Consider the following 19231-nt stretch of genomic DNA (forward strand, 5'->3'; position numbering starts at 1 on the left):
AATAGAACAGCTGATTTTACAAGAAATATTTCCCTTTAATATGGAAACAGACTTGCCTAGCAGGATTTGCTGATAAGTCTGGCCTTCACCAAACTTTTTCTTTCCCTCCGGACACCTGTCTCACATCCTACAATAATCTTTGAAAAATAACTGGGAAAACAGGTGTGTCTGTTACAGTTTGTATGTCTCTTATTTTTAGATAGATTTATAGAACAAATACTGACTTAATGATCCTTTTGTACTTCTGTGCATTTAATTTCACAACAGAGTGTGAGAGGGTTATCATAATTCACAATAAATCATTTGCACTTTCAGGTAAAAAAGAGTGTGCAGAACTAAAATTTCAATGTTAGTTTTAATCACTTGCATGAAGGAACATTTGGGATGTGTGCAAAATCTACATTAGAGGAATATTTAAACTGTGCAGTCATGCACCTTAAAGTCAATAAACACCAACACCGTGGCTACCTGGGCAAATGAATTTCAGCTCTTGTATTTTTATCTTGTGTATTTTCCTCAAGCAGCACAGTGAAAGTGGGCAACAACTGATCATCTAACTGATGGCTAAGGTCATGGTCTGTGTGTACAGCTATGTCCACACAGCAGAGGGGCAAGTGGAGAAGCTAGCTGAGGTTTCAAAAGCATGACAGTGATGCTAACGCTGCACTGAGGCAACCACCTTGCTCCTAGCTTTAGAGATAGCTCCATCCCCACATCTTCATTACACGCTATTGATCAGTCCTGATTAATAAGGGTTTTGTCAACAGAAGCACAACTGAAGTAGCGGCAGTGCCTAAAGAACTGTCATTTCCTGCTTCAGAAGGGTGTTACTCTGCAACCTACATATCACTCTTCAAAGAACATGGCTTTTGCAGGCAGCAGCTTGGCTTTTGCATAGTTATACACACCTGCCAAAACCTTCCAGTCACGAACCTTTGAAAATGACTTTTTTTGGTTTTGACTGACAGGGCTAATTACCTTATTAACTGGCTGTAGAAAGCTGGTATTGCAGAACAGAGAAGAGGTCTATTGGGCAATCTGTGGTGGGTACAGAAATCTGAGTCTGGGGAGTCTGGCCCAGCTCTCTCCATCACCTTGCTACTAGGAAGTGGTCACTCTTTGAACGGGAGATGACCCACAGACATTCACTCCCATTTTTGTAACAGCTGCAAAATTAGGCCTTGCCATTTTCACCAGACTTGGTGAACTTTATTTTATGTGTGTACTGCCATCAGATGAACCCACTCTTGGAAAAAAGGTTAAAACCTTTTTCATTTGCAAGCCTAATACTAGCAGGTTTTCAGTCAAGCAGGAGGAATTGTAAAGTTAAACTGAAACAGTGCTTTTGTTTACGAGGAAAATTGATTGACTAATTTGTTTGAAAAATGACACAAGCCTGTAAAAAACATTCTCCATTTCTGCCTTGAATGTAATGGCTGTATTGGAAGGTCTCTAAATTGCACTGCTTTAGCAACCCCTATTCCATTAAGTGGCATTAGGCACAACGTACACGGATGCCTTGCTCAGGGTGATATCGATCTTGTTTGTAGCATTGCCTGTTCTCTCATAAGAGGAACACCAGTATCAGTCGGTGGCAGCTTTTTGCCGGATTGATTCCTGTAAGAGTCTGCGACATACAGTGTGGTACAGCTCTACAAGGCTCAAGCATTCATCCTTATTATTTCCCCACAGCCTGGTATTTTATTTCTTTTCTCTACTTGTGTGTGTGCATGCATGCTTGTATCTAGCATTCATAAAAACCTATTTAAGCAACAGATTTGGAAGCTCTTATTTATTTATCTGAACAAGACAGAAACAACAGGAGCCATAAAAAGCTAGTTTCCTCACATTAGTGTGCCAACATGAGGGAAATGCTATAGGATCTTGCCTACATTCAGCCTTGCCCTCCTGGGCAAATGTTTCTCTTCGCAGTGTTTCTGCTGTTGGTGCAATTCGACAGAGTGCCAATCGCAGCTTTACCACAAGCAGACTGTCAGCAGGCTCTTAAGGCTTGCATCACTTTGTCCTACTTTGAGCAAAGTTAGGAGATGGTGGTTAAATGCTACACTGACTTTCCAACCAACCGAACAGCACTTGCAAGAAGAAACTGGACTAAAACATCACAGTAAAGCCTAGATATACAGATATAGTAGTATAAGCCGGGGGAAAGCAATTATAATCCTGAAGTACATTCATAGCTTTGGCTTCTGTGCTGCACCTGGCATTTACTGGAGTGTTTACAGCTAACCTGGGGTGAGAAGGGTCCTGTATCACTGCTAAAAAAACTTCAAACCGCAAGCATACAGAAATACACTGCTGCTCCTCCTATGTGAAATCATTTAAACAGCCTCCCCCTCTTTCTCTTTGCAAGGCACATAAAAAGGTTCTGAATAGAGAGTCCCTTGAAAAGGTTTGCTTGAGGCAGCCAGGAGATGATGTAGCAAGTCAAAGGAAAACATCAGTAAGCCTGTAATACATTGCAAGCCTGGCAGATTTCTTTTGCCTGAAGGCACCTAACTAGAGGCAAAAAAATTCATGATATATTTACACCCAATCTTTCTAGAAAAGGAAAAAACACCTCTATTGTGTAAGTTGTTAAAGATATCTTTCATCAATGCTGCTGAGAAAGAGTTAGCAAATGACAAGTACATTTTTTCTTTCCCTCTCAATTATAGCTAGCCTATATAGGTACTAAATAAAAAAGGCTGCTTCATTCTCCTTTCATGCCACTTTTTTTCCAGAAAAATCAATTTGATGGAAGTACTCTTTACTCTCAGAACTGACAGTGAGGGGACAATCAGCTACAGTTATTTTCCAAGGTAGCACCTTCTTCCAAATAGCACATAGCTTCAGCAGAAAGCTAAAGGCCTCATATATGTATTCTGGCAGCCTATTCTCCAAAAAGCTAAATCAAAGTGTTTAATATTTTTCTTACTGCTTTGTTAAGGTCTGAAAATAACAGGAAAAACAATACTGCTGTCAAAATACAAATTAAAATGGGCATCCTTCTGCAAGTATCACGTGTTGCTGAAAGAGTGAAAAAAAGAAAGTAATGCAGGGAGAGATTATTTACCCGTTGCGTTCCCTTTAATCATTTCAGGCAAGCGAGCGCTGCAGGCCAGCTGTCACGTGCTGTCACTACTCTCAGCAAAGAACACTAAAACACATTCAGTCCTGTTTTAAGTCACTTTCCTCTGGAAGTACTCGAGGGGCTGTTGGCATCAAACATAATAAATACCAGCAGTTCTTTTAAGGAGTTTTGGACAGACTGTGAAAAAGCCCTGCTAAATATAATGGGGTATTTACCTGACTAAAAGCTGCCACAGCTGCATCTCGGTACTTTGAATCGGACTCACTGTTTACTAACCTCACTATTTACAAACTTCTGTAAAATGTGTTTTGATTTTTTTTCCATTTTGATAAAGTTTGAGTTGCTAAAGATAACCTATCCACAAATTTTTTCTGACCTTCAAACTTCCAAATGCTTCCCAAGTTTACAATCTGAGGTAACAGGTTAGTTTACTGGAGAGTATTGGGCTCTTTAACCCTATTTCAGTTTCACACCTCTACCTGCTGATACGCATTCGGAACGAGGTCAGGCAGCCTGTAACTCTCATTCTTGAAAGGTATAAGACACACAATGTGTCGAGAGGCTGGAATTGAGGACCATCCCTGCAGTAACTGAAGGACTGTGTGCTTAACTATAGAATTGGTATGCCTTTATCTCACTGTGTGAGTCAGATAACTGTTTAAGCCAGCAGGGAAAAAGCCACTGTCATCAAGAGTCAGTTGCATGGGTTACTGGAAGGGTTTACATTTTGATCCACAAAATCTTCAATACTGGCCAATTTCCATTCAGCTGAAATTAATTATCTTTTGTCACGGTGGTTCACAAACTTTTACCCAAACACACAGATTTTTCACATTTGAATTCTAGAAACACAGTGTACTGAATGGTTCGGACATATTAGGAACAGTAGGTACGATTCCCAGCTGTCTCTGACATAACACTGAGAGGAGACCAGCAGTTCTAGCTCCCTGCTCAGTTAATTTTCACTGGAGATGGAAAGTCTCTCACTGGATCTTATCTAGCAGCTCAACCATCTTCCAACAAGATGGAAACCATACCACAAAATTCACACATTTCAGCAAGTCTTTCATCTCATAGGTTTCTCGGGGCATTAGGAAGTGGCATGCACATTGGGGCAATCTGCCCAGTAGCTACCGCATAAGTTGGGAAATAGAAAAAACACGAAATGTAAGGACTGACACTTCTTTGCAACTGAGAGATACCCCATACAACCCTCAGCTCCAAGCGCCTCCTGCACAGCAGCTGAGCTGAGAGGAAATGTGCAAGATGGCTTTGCAGGACAGAAATATAGAGGGGTACATTCTCGTGCGTGGTGTGTGGTTCAGCCTCTTGACTTCCATTAGTGTTAATGGGAAAAACACAGCTATGTCCCTACCCTGAGGATGCAGCCCAAGAGGATATTTTTGCCTTGTAAACACTGTGATTTAGTACACAACACCACATCCGGTATTCCCACCTCAGTCCCCATTTTATCAGCACAGCCATTGCCACGTGCTAGCTTTGCAGCACAGCAAGCTTAATGAAAGCTTATTTTTGTGCTCATTTTTCCCAAGTTGAAACAGAGGCAAAAGTGTAACTCTTAGGTCAAAGGGCTTAGTAAATCTACTGGAAAGTGCGAAAGAAAGATCAGGGAAAAAATGGACACGGCAATGTAGGAAGGAGCTTGAGGAGAGGGGCAGGAATAGGAAAGAGGTGACATTTTTCACCTGTTCATATACTGACATGCAGAGAAGCATGTCAATTCAAAGTCACATAAAAGGTAAACCAGTATTACAGAAATATATGTCCTCTTTAATGTGCTTTACACTTATTATGTCATGTCACATTTCCCACTTGCTTCTCTGTCACACAGAGCCACATGCTCATGTCCTCTGTCAGCTGCCATTAGGTTTTGCTCTGCTGAAGTGAATGGTGCTGCCACTTACTCCGAGTGCAGTACTTCTACAGCGAAGCAATGTATCAGGCTCTGGCTATGGAAATAAAAGAAAACTAGAAGAAAGGCCAAACACAAGCCAAGGAAATTGCTGCATTTCTTTAGAATTGTGATAGAGTGGGGAAAAAGCATTTATAAAAGTAGTTCAAGGATGTATTTACTGCAACAGGTTAAGAGATTGGCTGCTTCCTCCCTTGCCTTGCCAGCACTTCTTAGTATATGCGCTCTCACATTGCGCAGAAGGGCTCTGCCAGGACCCAGCTCCCCTTCCTCCCAACCACATCACAGCTCCAGCTCTTCTTCAGAATGAGCACTGAAGCTCTGCCAGGCAGTTCACACAGAAGCCTGCCTTCAGGCTCAGTCTTGCAGTACATCTCATTATACATCTTCTTCCTGCTCCACCCAGTGGACTGCCAGCTGATACGACAGAAAAAAGGAACAACAAAAATTACATCACTACTAGTTTTTTGTGGCCTCAGTGCTGGGCCCCTTACAGAAGGCAAAGTGAAAACTGTTTCTGGGAGCACACTCTAAACAGGCAACCGGCAGGCAAAGGACCCGCTGGTCCCCAGAGCCCTGTCAAGCTTCAGGCTGGTTGCAGGCTATTACAGTTCTGCGACTGGAGAGTGCAGCTAGCAGCAGCTCCGAGCACAGGTTTTCCCCCAAACTTTGTGTAAACAAACTTGGACAGAAAAAAATAAAAAAAACAGATGACTGCTTGCAAACATTATTTGTAAAGATTCATTCCTCTGAGAAGAGGTATTCTCTCAAGACTTCCAAAACTCCTTACAGATTTAGATGCAAAGCTCTAGTAATGTCAATGGATGCTAAACACCTCTATCCTACTAACAGATGTGAAAATTTTCAATGTTCTTGATTAGATGTAATGTGAGTAAAATTCCAGTAAGTCAAGCAAACCACAAAGTTCATCATCCAGCTGCTCCCCCGCAAAAAATGGCAATGGCCTTGACTTAAAAAAAGGGAACATATTATGTCTTTTAATAAAAGCAAGGATGAATTTACAAAATTATTCTCTAAAACTAAGAAATGGAAGAAAGTGCTTTTTCTCACTTTTCTGTCAGACACTTTCATTTCTTGCTGTTTTTTTCTTTCCACACAGAAAACGGCGTAGTAGCAGTATCTAAGTAGCAGATAAAGAGCTGACGTTTGAAAAACCTATTAGAATAGATATAACACTAATTACCTGTTTTCACTGGGACTCTTTCAGAGGAACATCACCTCATATTGCCAAAAGGCTAATATTTTGCACGTGCAAGATAAGAGTTTCTGGAATGCAACTCAGACATGGTAGTGTTTTCTGGGCTGTGTATTTCTTTACAGCTTTTTCAAAGAACAGTAATTTCACCTGCCTTTCTGTACCTTACACAAACCAACACGGAGGATGCATGCTGCAAAAATGGTCCCAACAAAAAAGGAATCAGTAGAGTGACAGCAGCACAAAGCTGTAAAGGTAGAGAAGTTGGCCATGGAACTCAAACCATTACATAAAGACCTAATGTAACTTCAATTAATTTCTTTCAAAGAGCAGAACTAGACTCTGACCAGAATACTGCATCTAAGACCTGCAAGAAGTACAAATATGCAAGGATCAATTCTCAGAGAGAGATGCAGTGTCTATGAGCAGGCAAGGCACCAAGTAATTTCCATGAGAGTAAGGCAATTCTTTTTGATGGCAGCCTATAAAAACCGCAGAGAACTTTAACATACTGTCAGTAAAGGCAGAGGTCATAACAGATGTATTGTGAAATAATCAGCCTTTTTGTTGTTAAATAAAAGGGAAAAGACAGTCTGCAGGTATGGATCGTTTCTGGAAATGAAAACAGATGGCTTCACACACTGCTCTTTTGCAGTAACATTTTTTTCATGGTCTGTTAAAAGCTTGCACAGCAGCAGTTGTATAGTCACTAGAACTGGCTGACAGCACAAGACTGGCTGAGGAACTGGAATGATAAAATTAGTGACTGGTACATAAATAAAGATTAAATAATGATAAATAGCAAATTAGGGCATCTTCAAAAAAGGAAGCTAAAAAAAGAAGCACTATTTAAGTGGCTCTGGAAAGTTGCCATCGGCACAGTGGACATGCAGCTATTTCACTCTAAACCACGTTCATGCATGTGCCTGCATGTTCTTCTTTTGCCCTTCTCGCTTTTCTTCATTTTTACCCCAGCCCTGAATAAGTAGAGGTAAAAAACTAGCAAGACTAACAAGATCTCTGCACTAGTTCTCTGGTAACACAACTTGTAAGGCAAAGGTTGAATGGTGTCAGCTCTACGACCCTGCCAGGAAGCAGTGTGCAGATCAAACTCAGAGCGCACAGCATCTCTTGAGTAAGATGATCACTTTAATGTTACCAGATTAATGTATTTCTATCTCCAGATCATTATGGCTACCTATAAAAATAGTATAACTGACTGACTAGCTTAATATAAATAAACTAACACAGACACAAATTTAAACAATGTCGATTCTATAAATCAGTGCTTAATATGACATTGTAAACTCTCCTTCTACATTGAAGCCATTTTTACAGGATTCCTAATCATGAATGAAGCCTGACTTTGATCATCCTTAAACTAGGTTTATACACTGTTGGAACAGTTTCAGGTCATCTCAGCAGAGATTCAAGTCAAATTAAGCATGAGATAAGAATTTCAAAACAATCTACTCAAGGACACGTTGAGACAACTGGGGACGAGCCTCATCCATTCCACTGTCGCCCACTGATGCATCTATATAGTTGCAAGACTGGAGCTGGTTTACAGCCTGCTGTATAGGAAAGCAGGAGTAAGTGTACAGATGTGGCCACAAAATCCTCAGAGCAAAGTCTTTCTGAAAATGAGACTGAAGTGGATTGTAAAAATCTCGCTGTTATGAACTCTAGAATTTGAGATGGCCTTAAAATAATTTGTGGCAGGAAGTATACATCTAATTACATTTCCTTAAATAGGCAGTGCTAAACAACAGGGTCTACAGAGAGCAGACTTTGGAACAATTTGCCTTTAAATCATCCTACTGTTTTTTCAAATAAATGAACATACAGCAATATGGCTGTGTATTTCAGATGGATTCTTCAAACAAAAAATGAGTATGCATGTGCTCTCTTTTGTGGGAGAAATCCTCCTTGCCTTGCCTTTCTCCCCATGTTTATCCCTGTATTAACACGGTAATAAGATCATTCCGCACAGATCTCTGTGTTCTTGCCATGGGGCACTTGTGTTAACAGCTTCCTCAAGCCAGGCTCTGCCCAGGTAACGGGTGGAATTTGAAGTGCTGAAGGTAGTAGGTGATCTTGAACTGGATAAAATGTGTCAGTCACCCTTGGTCCCCCTGAGCAGGGTGTGCTCTAGGTTGTTTGTGGAATACAGCATCTTTGGAGTAAATCGTTCTCCAGTATGTTGCTTCTTTTCCTTATGAGGTTTCTCAGAAAAACTTAGGGCAATTATTCTTTCACAAAACTATGCTCCTTCAAGACTGCTTTTATTTGGACACTACAACTCCCTTTTCATTCTCTTCTCCTGCAAAACGTCTATGAGAAGGATTAATAAAAAGGCATGACTGAACAGGCTTTTAGAAAGTTGATGAGGCTGATGACACCCAGCTCCATTTTTGCTGATCTGGACAATATAGTTAGATGCCATAGCCAGCACCTGGCAAAGACTGAGGTAGTTACTTGGTGCTTCATCTGTTGATAAAATCAATGATGATGCACTGATGGAAGCAACAGCATAATACTGTAAAGGTTTTATTTGTCCTGCTGATAAGAAATATTTGTCATCAGTGGAAAATCTGGGTGCCTGGCTAGCTGTTGTTCAGAGATCAGGATTAGATTATTTCAACTTTTTGGCCCTGACCAAAATGTTCTGTGTTTTACTGTGCTTGACAAAGCAGTTTTGGTTCCAAATGGGACACCTGCCTGCTCCAGCAATACATATTATATTACTCATTCAGTAGCAGCAACTCTCACATTGATTTCTTATAATACCTAGCCAGAAGTTTGCTGTTGTTCTCCCAAAGTCTAATCTCAAACACCACGGTATTCTCTAGCTTTGATTACTGCAATGCTCTCCATGATTACTCTAGAATGGCAAATTGTTAGGTTATGTGAGTAAAGGCTCATCTCCCCAAGCATAAAGTAGCACAGAAGAATGACAACAGGAGGAGGCACCTCAATAACCCAGTCAGAGAAACAGCTCCCAGCCCAGCTGCTCCCGGGGCTATCAGAGGAGAGCGATCAGCCCGTTCTCCAGGTCTGAAACCCGTCAAGGCAAGTCAGACAGAGTGGCTCTCCAGATCACCTTACAGACTAAGGGGGGTTACGGCCTGCAGGGGTACAGCAGTCATTATGGGATGCAGGGGAAGTGCATTTTGGGATTGTACAAGACTTATTATGGGATGTGTAGGGGAAAGACTGAAGGTGGGGAAAGGGAGGGATCAAGGTAGTTTGGGGAGGAACAAGCATGGTAAAAAACACTCTGTAAGGTGTATCTTCTCCCCTGCTACTATAGTACCTTCTGCTAAATTTCCTGGTACTTACTGTGCTCTAATTTTAAAAAGCTTTCACACCCAGTAGTCAACTAGAACTGATAAAGAATTTTAATACAAGTAAAAATGCATTTTAATTTTTATAAGATAACTCACTGTCCATTTTTGACAACTATCTATAGAGGAACTGAGATTCTGTTTTTCTTAGTACGTTCTCATGCCAAGCAACCATGCCCTTTGCTATGTGGAAATTCAGCATGTGAGGACACATTTACCACACCACTTGCAGCTTACAATTTTACAGCAGCTTAGGGAATTACAATTTCTGCTTATTGAACAGAAAGCTGGAAGTAGTCTAATAAGAACACCTATGTTTAATTCTGTGATCAAACGTTCATAGTCTGAAACTACTGAAAGTGAAGAACTTGCATCCCATTAGGGTAATCACCCATTTCTTGGTAAGATTTGTTATCTTCTTCCCAACTGGTTAGCCTAATTGGCAAATTAAGCAGAGGTACACGGAAAGATTCTTTTTTTAACAAAGGCGACTACGGGGAAAGATGGGGAGAAAGCGACTTTTCTTAGATACCTAGGGATCTCCAGACAAGCTGAATAAAAGGGGTGGCTTTCAACTTATTTAATGTTTGGCCCAAATTGATCTTTCACCCTACATACATCCAAGAAATGCATTAAAGTTCTTTTCACAACACCTGCAGGAGTTTCAGATTCTGCCCTTTTTCACCAGCAAAGCAAATGTCAGCACCGTGAAACTCCAGAAGCTCATGTTGAATGTCAGAAACAATGAGATCTGTAGCTCGGAAGCCTTGAACTTTTAGACCATAAAAGCCTTAATGCCTGGCAAGTGCACAGTGTATTATAATTTGGAAAATGTCAGAAAAGGACAAATTAGGATTCCTTGTAATGGAAGTAGTGAAGAAGTCTGTCCAAAAGTGACATATACAGCCCCAGGGCAAATAAAGCCAGCTGCAGGCAGTCATTGCCAACTGCTTCACAAAAAGATGCCGGTATCTGCTGTAATGGAAGTCACAGGTCTAGCAATCTGAAACAGCAGCTGCTGGAGATGGGAGAAGGAATTCTTGCTTAAAAACAAAGAAAGTCTGGAAACTACTGCAAGGAGAGCCATAGTTAATGATAAACCTAGTGACATATTGACCTTGTTAACTAAACTATATATGACCCTCAAGAAGGTAACAAGAACTAGTAGATCAAAAACAGGTTCAGTCATCATCTACTTTTGCCCATGGACACAGTAGTTCATCAGTGCATACTGTAAGAGAGTAAACATTTGCTTTTCAATTAAAGGAATGATCAATCCAATCTGAAATACCAAACTGAAATTCCTATTTTGACTCATTTTATAAACTTGTGTATATCAAAGAGAAGATTCCTTTATTTAAATACAAAATAAACCTTAGTCATTTTACCTATGAATGTGCCGAAGATCCAGAGCAAACTGATCTAACTTTGAAGTTAGCCCTGCTTGGAGCAGGAGGTTGGACTAGGGGACCTCCAGAGGACCTTTCCAAGCTAACCCCTTCTGTGACTCCTGTCTTGTGGGCTTCACACAGGCTCCAGCCACACTCCCACTGAATGCAATGCTAAATTTCTACTGAATTCCACAGCGCACACTCAAGCCCTCAGATTTTAGTTAATACTCAGCCAGGCAGGCAGATTGGCTTTGGCTTCTGGCTTCATCATGCCCCAAATTCCTGCCTCCTGTATCACCCTGGGGTTGTAGTGGGAGGAAGGGCTGATATTCTAGGTATCAGCAGGTATCAGAATTCAAATAAACAAGCAGAGACTGTATCCACTGTGGAGTTTACTAATCGGACACTGGAGAGATTAATGGAAGCCACAGTTCTGCAGGAAATGCTACAAAAACATGACGGTGTTTCACCTACCCCATTCAGCACCGGCTCCTGAAAGTGGGGTTCTCATAATCTAGGCAAGGGTGAGTCCTTCCCTTCTTTTTAAATCTTAAAAATAGCTTCCTTAAATTAAATTTCCCTTCCAAGAACAGACAGGATAGTTTGGAAAAAATTAAGCCATCCAGGAAAAATATTGACAGTCTTCCACTGTGCTTGAACAGGGCATAAACATGCAACTACCTCACCTGGAAATGTGTTTCTCAGGTTTACAGAGCCTTCCGCTTATCTCAATGGAGACATTTAAACCCCTTTGACAGGCAACGGGTATTTTCGTTTGTATGACCACTGGAGCACAGTGGGAGAATAACCACTTCCACAGCACAGCAACTGATGAAGGAGACATAGCATTCCCCAAATGTTAACCATCTTCCTGAGCATTTGAGTTCTCGATTTTGGGAACTGTTTTGTTCATTCCTCTCAAAAGAGACACACACTCTTCTTTCCTGTCAGTCTCACAATCCTAGAGAAAAACTGAAGAGATGGTTTTCCTATGGCCAACTATGATCTGTCCAAATAGAGCAGAAGAAAAGTAGTAATTTTGCTACTTACCACACAAGCTCCTGAAATTTAATCAAATAAAACGAAGGCTCAAACTGAATAGTAATACAATAATAACAAAAATACAGTCATGTCCTTTGTTTTCATCCTTTTGCATGTGTTTTGCAGTTGCTCATGGATAATAAACTGAAAGCCGATACTGGCTCCTTTCGGATTCTACCAAGGGAAACCTTCGAAGGTGAGTGGGCAGAGTTGACATTTAAGTTGTCTCAGAATCAATTTACAGCAAGAATACAAAATTGCAACTGTGTCACACATAAAATATGAAAACTATGTATTTATATGCACATTGAACTGCCCTGGTTTATCTTGAAAATGGGTATATAGCTATGCTGCTATAAGATCATTATATACACTATTTATGCTGACAAATTGTGTGCTGGAGCATAAACAACGTATCACATGAAAGGTGCATACAGAATAGGAGTAAATAACGGCACAATACAGTACTACCCATTTTTGTTCCTTAAATCACCCTGAGATGCTTTTTTAGAGGCCAGTATGTGAACAGACCAGCATGTAACTTCTACAGCTGCAGGATAAACAGCTGTTGCCCATTTCAGTTTCCACTAGAGATGTCACATTACAGGCTTGCCTGGTGCCTCACGCCAGTGTTTGACCTCTGGTTCATAACCATTCATTTTTAGGAGGTGGAAAACCTTCATACTCATTGCCCACTCAAGAGACAGTCTCTATGTTCAGTTCATAAGGGAACGGTTAACAGTATTTCCTTTCTTCCCTCCTTTAAGAGCAATAGTATATTTTTCAGCATTTGGGCTGCATTAAATCTTGCGACATTCTTCCTCTTAAAAAAAACAGTGATTATAGAAAATAAAAGGAAGCTTTGGCAGTTCTCCTTTAAGCCCCTATTCTTATATGAGAGAGCCAATGAATTAAGTTCAACTTACAGCTGTCCTTACAGTTGGACTCAATTTCAGGCTGCCATTTACAAATGGCACTTTGGGGCAATTCTCTTTTACAACTCTTCTTTACTTTAGTGTTGAACTCAACACCAGTCAGAAACCGGTGCAGACCCTCCCAGCGTAAGTAGGGGCACTAGCCACAAGGTTTGTCATGGCAGAACCAAAACGCCCCCGTGCTGAGGAAATTGCTGACCCTGCTGTTCTTGATATACCACTGTCAGCATGGCAAGGAGCATGTGAATGAGCACTGGGTGCTTGAAACAGATCACAGCACTGCAATCTGATAACTGAAAGCGAACCCCAATTTCTGTGGAGATGCTGGTATGTTCAATGGGACATATCTATAGGTGAAAGGGTCACACTGTAAAATTGGAGTTCTATGTATTAGTTTTAGACAATATGCCCTTAAAGTCTATGGTTTGTTGATACTCCTCTTCTCTTAAGCTGTGAAAAGCTTTACTGGATTCAATATGGTGCCCAGCAAATGTGAGAGAGTAGAATCAGAACCTCTACGCAAAGAGCTACACAAGCTAACTTTATGGACGTCCTTAATAAATCCTTAAATTGAAGTGCTATATATAAGGAATCTACCTTTAATCACTTCTCTCGCACAGCTCCATAAAGCTAATCAGTTCCTGACTGTTTCTTTTCCCTGATAACTGTCCACATTCTAAAGGAAAGGGTTTTGATCATTTTAATACTTGGAACCTTTCTCTTTGAATCTAATAGGAATCTTCACACCCAGAGCAAAACCTATACTAACCTGTGGTGCTCACCCTTCATGTTTGCTTATGTTTGTTTTTCCAGCTCTCCTTTTTTCCCCACCCAAAACATAAGCATGGCAAAAAAATGTCACCAGATGTTTGGAAATACCCTTGAAAATGTAATCTTTTGCAGTCTTCTGGAGAGAAAATTCCTGTTCACTGAGATGAATTAACATATTTTGTAGTGAATTCTTACCATATACAGATCATGCAGGTGTATGAAAAATAGTAACAATAATAAACCCCCATGATTAAGGAGACAAATGAGAGATTATTGCCAGATCAGCATTTGCAAATAGGTGTGAGGTTACTAAAATATACAATGTTAAGTATGATTTTTACTAAAAATAATTACACTATCAATAGAACTAACTGGAATTTCAATACAAAAAACCCCACTTTTATTTTTTTGGAAAATACTTCTTATTATCAGAACAAAATAAGGGTAAATCTGTGTTTTACCTGCCGAGGGGTCCTCTCTGATTTGCTCCTGCACCATTCCCAATCTGTGAGTTCGGGTTTATGGCTTTCCTCATGAGACAATCTTCTTTCCGGTCCCTCAAAAAAAGCTGACTTATCAAAATCGCTGGCCTCTTCTCTTTTGAAGACCCCTGCTTTGTCAGGAAGGGGCCGGTCCAGGCTCTTGTCCGCGCCCGGCTCCCGCCCGCTCTCCGCGCCCGCCAGGCGCCCGCTGCCGCGGCCGGCGGCCGGGCCGGCGCTGTCCGCCACGGCGGCGGTGCTGAAGGCCGCGCTCCCGCCCGCCGGCGCATCGTCGCCTGCTTTGCGCGGCTCCTTGGAGTTAGCGCAGTCACAGCTCACCAGGTTGTGGTATGACGTGGATTTATCACCATCATCACGGCAGTGGTTTTCGTGGGATATTCTGTAGATTCCATAACCTTGCTGGAAAGACAAGTTGAACTCAAAACCTCTCCGTTTGGCTAAACAGAAAGGAGAGAAATGTCATACTAAAGAGTCAAAAGCGAGTAGAAAAATTAGATTACATATAAAATGTAATTACATTCTAAGACACATAATAATTTATTTTGTTACTATTAGCAACAGATAATTTTCTATCCATAAAAAGTATGAACTGTTGAGAAGCAAGATTTCTTAAGTAGTAAGTTAATGTGTTGCTTTCTTAATGAATTCAGAAATGACACATTCCAAAGTTCATGGGTTCCCAGAAACTGGTAGATTCATCTGCCATTTTCAAAAGCACATTGGTTATGATGTTAATCAGGTTCACACAAGAACAGTTAAATTATGGCTCATTTTGTAATATCATTTTTTCCAATCCTATTTCAGCTATATGCCTAAAGGAGAAAAATTGTACAAAGTCATAAAATGTATTTCTGAGAATCAATAACTATCCTTCAAGGCTAACAGTCAAGTAAGAAAAACAGAGTTCTACAATAAAAAATAAACAATAGCTGAAGCACTTTCACAGTGAAACTTTTGTATATTCTTCATTCTAAATTCAGTGCTCCAACTAATTAATCATACACACTGTGTAATTGAACAATTAAATTTCTCAGTCACCATTTATATCCCTTCATGATTCCTTGTTTCTAACACAAATCACCTCAGATTCTTCACACTCATGTCTCCCTTTCATCCTGCTTTATGTAGTAACTAAAGGAGTGCCTTTTATTCAACTCATGAAATCATCTCCCCCTCAAATCTATCATGCTACATTATAAAGAAAAGGTAGAGAAATACATTTATACAACATGTAACTCTGCTCAGCAGTTAGACAGTGTGTTGACAAGATCATATTTAATTATGGGTGAACTTCTGACCTTAACAGTCATTGTGCTAAAACTTGAGAATGTGAAAACTTGAGAAAACTTGAGACTTTTAGCATAAAATTCTAAAAAACAGGTTTATTTTAAATTATTTTATAATTGTTGCTTTTCCATCTGTCATATGTTCTCCCTCTAAATATTATATTAGATACATCTGGAATAAGCTGTCTTCTCAATGAACTTCAGTCACCCTCTCTGGGAAAGCGGTCAAAAGGTCATGAGTTGCAGCAGAAGTCATTCTGCACTGGGAGATGTGTTCAAAGGCAGTGAAAGTCATGCATGAGAATGGCTTTCTTTAAGGTTTGGGGGCTTGCTTTCTCCTTAATACACTGCAGCGGATGTCAGGGACTCATCCACATAAGTCAGTGGACTTTCACTGCAGAAACAGGGAACAACACTCAGATCCTCAGAAGTATTTATATGGAGGGCCAGAAAAACTAGTTCCAGAGCTTTAAAATATTCCAAGAAGGTCATCAGTGAAGGTCTGGCATCCTCTATTTCACACATATACCAGGTAAATGTTATAAACATGCAGGAAGATCTTTTTAGGAAGAAAGTGTGTAGTAGGTCCTCAGCTTTCAACAAGTTACATGAATACACTGAGACATATGCCCCCCCCCCGCCAAATCATGACCTTTGGTGTTTGCTTATTGGTATCACTATAATTTCTGTTCAGTATCTATAGGGCAGGTGTACAAACAATAGATCTTCTCCTTCTTTTAACTCGGGAATGTGAAGTTGCTCACAATTAACCTTTTTTTTTTCCATGGCATTAAATATATTTAGCATGGTCCATGTATTTGATTAGTACTTTCCGCCAGACTTTGGTGGATATATCTTTCCCAGGGTAGGACAGGAAAGGGAAACTAGGATTCAGAGTTCATTAGTTCTGCTAAAAGATCTGCCAGTGACTTGGGAAAATCAGCCAAGCAAAGTAGTGTTGTCGACACTAACTTCCTATCCTATTTACTACAAGATGTATTCCAGCTGCGTGTCAGCCTCCCATACTTACTTTTGAGTTCTTCCGAAGACACAGCATACACATTCCTCCTGCAGTTAATGATGCAGCCACAGGGCAGGTGGATCCAGTGTTCTGACAGGACAAATACCGGGGTGACTGTGGCAGCCAGCAAAGTCAGCAGAAAACTAAGCGTCTCGAAGGAAAGGCTTTGAAAACCAATGATGTGCTGGACAACCATTTGTATCTGAAAGGCAGAGAATTTAGAAATTTAAATTGCTTCAAGCGCATGATATATTTCCAGGAAGAAACAAAATATATCATGAATCTGGCACAACTAAAAGCCACAGGTTGTCACCAACGACTGTATGTTGAGCCTAACAATTGTGTTTCTAAAAGAGCGTAAACAAACATACTGACAGACCCTCCTTCTCATTCTGCATTTCTCAGAAGACCCCTTGCTTCAAGTTAAATGGTAAATATAGATGCCTGAAAACTATTAAAAAAAGCAACTCACAATCCAAGCAACTTAAAAGAGACTGCTAAATCTCTCCTGCGTGGTACTGAGAAACCCCAACTCCTGATGGAGAGCAAGAGAACTTAGGACCACACAGAAATGTGCTGCAGGTGCTCCGTAATGCTCTCTTCTAGTTGAGAAGGGCTGAGATGCTAAGTCTATACATCCAGGGGACAAGGATAATACTGAGCAAGAGCCATGTTCATATTCTGAATAGACTCATTCCTAATTATATGAGAATGTATCTGTTCCCAAAGGTCCTAGTTCTTGAACATGGACAGCCCCCCAAAATGCTATGGAGATTACAAAGATACAAAAAAACCTTAATTTTCAAACAACTCCTATTTCTTAACCAATTTGTGACTCACAGATGTGAGGAGGGGCAGAAAAGCTGGCTTACTAAAATTCACAGACCCCATAATGCTGATCAAATGCTTATCCAAGAGCTGGAAACACAAAAGGATGGACTGCATTCACCCCCATATTTAGGTGATACAAATGATGTGAAGACAGAGTAGCATACTGATGAATCAGGCTCTGCCAAACCTGCTGAAAGCCAGTTAAATTCAGGTAGTGTGACCCAGATCTGTTTAAATGGACCTTTGCTGGCACAAACTATGCTATAAGAAACAACTGCTATGTCTATTGTTCATCTATTTCAATTTACATCACATGAATTCACATCCCATTTAAACACACATAAATATTAAAGAGTAAAGCAGTCTGACAATTTACCATCATTGGAAGCCAGAGAACGACTTTTGTCAATGCAAGAATCAGTGAGAATCGTTTCTGGGCAAAGCCCACTGTCAAGCTCCTGCTCTGTATGTTGTTCATGCAACGGGGCTTGAGTCCACTGCTCTCAGCCACACCTTTCCTGAAAACTGCCTCTGAGCTGGCACCCGCATTTTGGAAGTGCTTCAGGGTTTTATCCACAGGGTCCTCTGGTGACAGAGATGGGGTAGCAGTACTGCAGCCTGCAGGTGTCGCAGGGGTGACATAGCCTCGAGAGATTTCCTGGTAATCCATGTATAATTGCTGTTGTTCATCTGAACACAACAGCTGGTAAGTTAGAGGGACAGAAAGCACTGTGAGGAGGCAAAAGCACAGCGAGTAGACAATAAATAAAAACAAGATGTAGGAACTGGCACAGTCAATGAAGCAGCCCCATGAGGTGGGGATGTAGTTGCCCCAGCCACAGAGAGGCAAAATGCAGATTAGCAAACTGACAATCCAAACGGTGAGAATGGCCCACGTCATGCTCACTGGTCGTTTTGAAGTGCTGCGGCTCATCGTCACAGTTTTATTGACGGTGTAGAAGTTGTAAGAAACTATAAGAGATGCTTTCAGGTTGCTAGAAATGCCCTGAAATAAATATATAAGTGCTGAGGTGGTGCACAGAGGCTGGGGGAGCACATCACTTGACCACTGGGTGAGCATGAAAATAATCACTGGCACAATGCTGATCAAATCATCTAATGACAGCGAGGTCACAATCATCGACACCGTGGTTTTGTTCTGCATTTTCAGCAGGAAAACTAGTGAATAAATGCTGCCCAGAAGCGCTGTGAATGTAATGATAAAAGTCAAGCAGAAGAGAAAGATGTTCAAAGTTCTCTGCTCACTAGGCTTATCCATAACGCTGTGATTTTCAGCAAAGAAGCTTGTCCCATTGAGTGATAAATTACTAGGCATTACCGACATTGTCCTTGCCAATTTTTCTGTTTGCTGCCTCACTGACTCTGCAAGTTTTCACTAGCAGAAACCGTAACTGCTAGCTCCACATCACAAGTTTCTTCTTTGTTTTCCTAGACTCTCTTTTGTGTCATTTGATGAAGAAACATTCAGATGTAAGCACCCTCGATAACCACAATAACTCATGCTCTCCAAAAATCAGGCAACAATCAAATGCTGAAAAAAATGCAATTCTTCATTTAAAAGACATTTAGGTTTGGTGTGGTCCTTTATAATCCTTTCAGTACTAGAAGATGGTTAATTTAGGCTCTTCAGGTAATAATATGCCATACACTTTTAACAGATATCAGGCAATGCGCCTTACTCACGAGTTCAGTTGAAATGAAGGCAGAATATCAGGTGTGTTCAAGCCCTACTGGCTCAGGGAGAAACACAGTGGAGAACGAGCGGCTCTTTGATTCTCCCTGCGCTGTGCGGAGCTGCAGGAGGGAGGAGTCAGATGCCAGCAGGAGAGCGGAGAAGAGGGAAGTGA

At 40.8% G+C, this 19231-nt stretch overlaps 1 protein-coding gene across 1 annotated transcript in view; it reads right to left on the reverse strand.

Annotated features, from left to right (window-relative positions):
* The window catches only part of GPR149 (G protein-coupled receptor 149), a 30311-nt gene extending 11603 nt beyond the window's left edge, over positions 1 to 18708 (reverse strand). The window contains exons 1-3 of the mRNA XM_067302217.1: positions 17740 to 18708; positions 16542 to 16734; positions 14187 to 14662 (exon numbers count right to left, since the gene is read on the reverse strand). Of these exons, the coding sequence (XP_067158318.1) occupies positions 14187 to 14662; positions 16542 to 16734; positions 17740 to 18708 (1638 nt within the window). The remainder of the gene's footprint in view (positions 1 to 14186; positions 14663 to 16541; positions 16735 to 17739) is intronic.
* Positions 18709 to 19231: the final 523 nt, after the last annotated feature.

Source organism: Apteryx mantelli, chromosome 9 (assembly GCF_036417845.1).
Source record: "Apteryx mantelli isolate bAptMan1 chromosome 9, bAptMan1.hap1, whole genome shotgun sequence".
Classification (NCBI taxonomy): Eukaryota; Metazoa; Chordata; class Aves; order Apterygiformes; family Apterygidae; genus Apteryx; species Apteryx mantelli.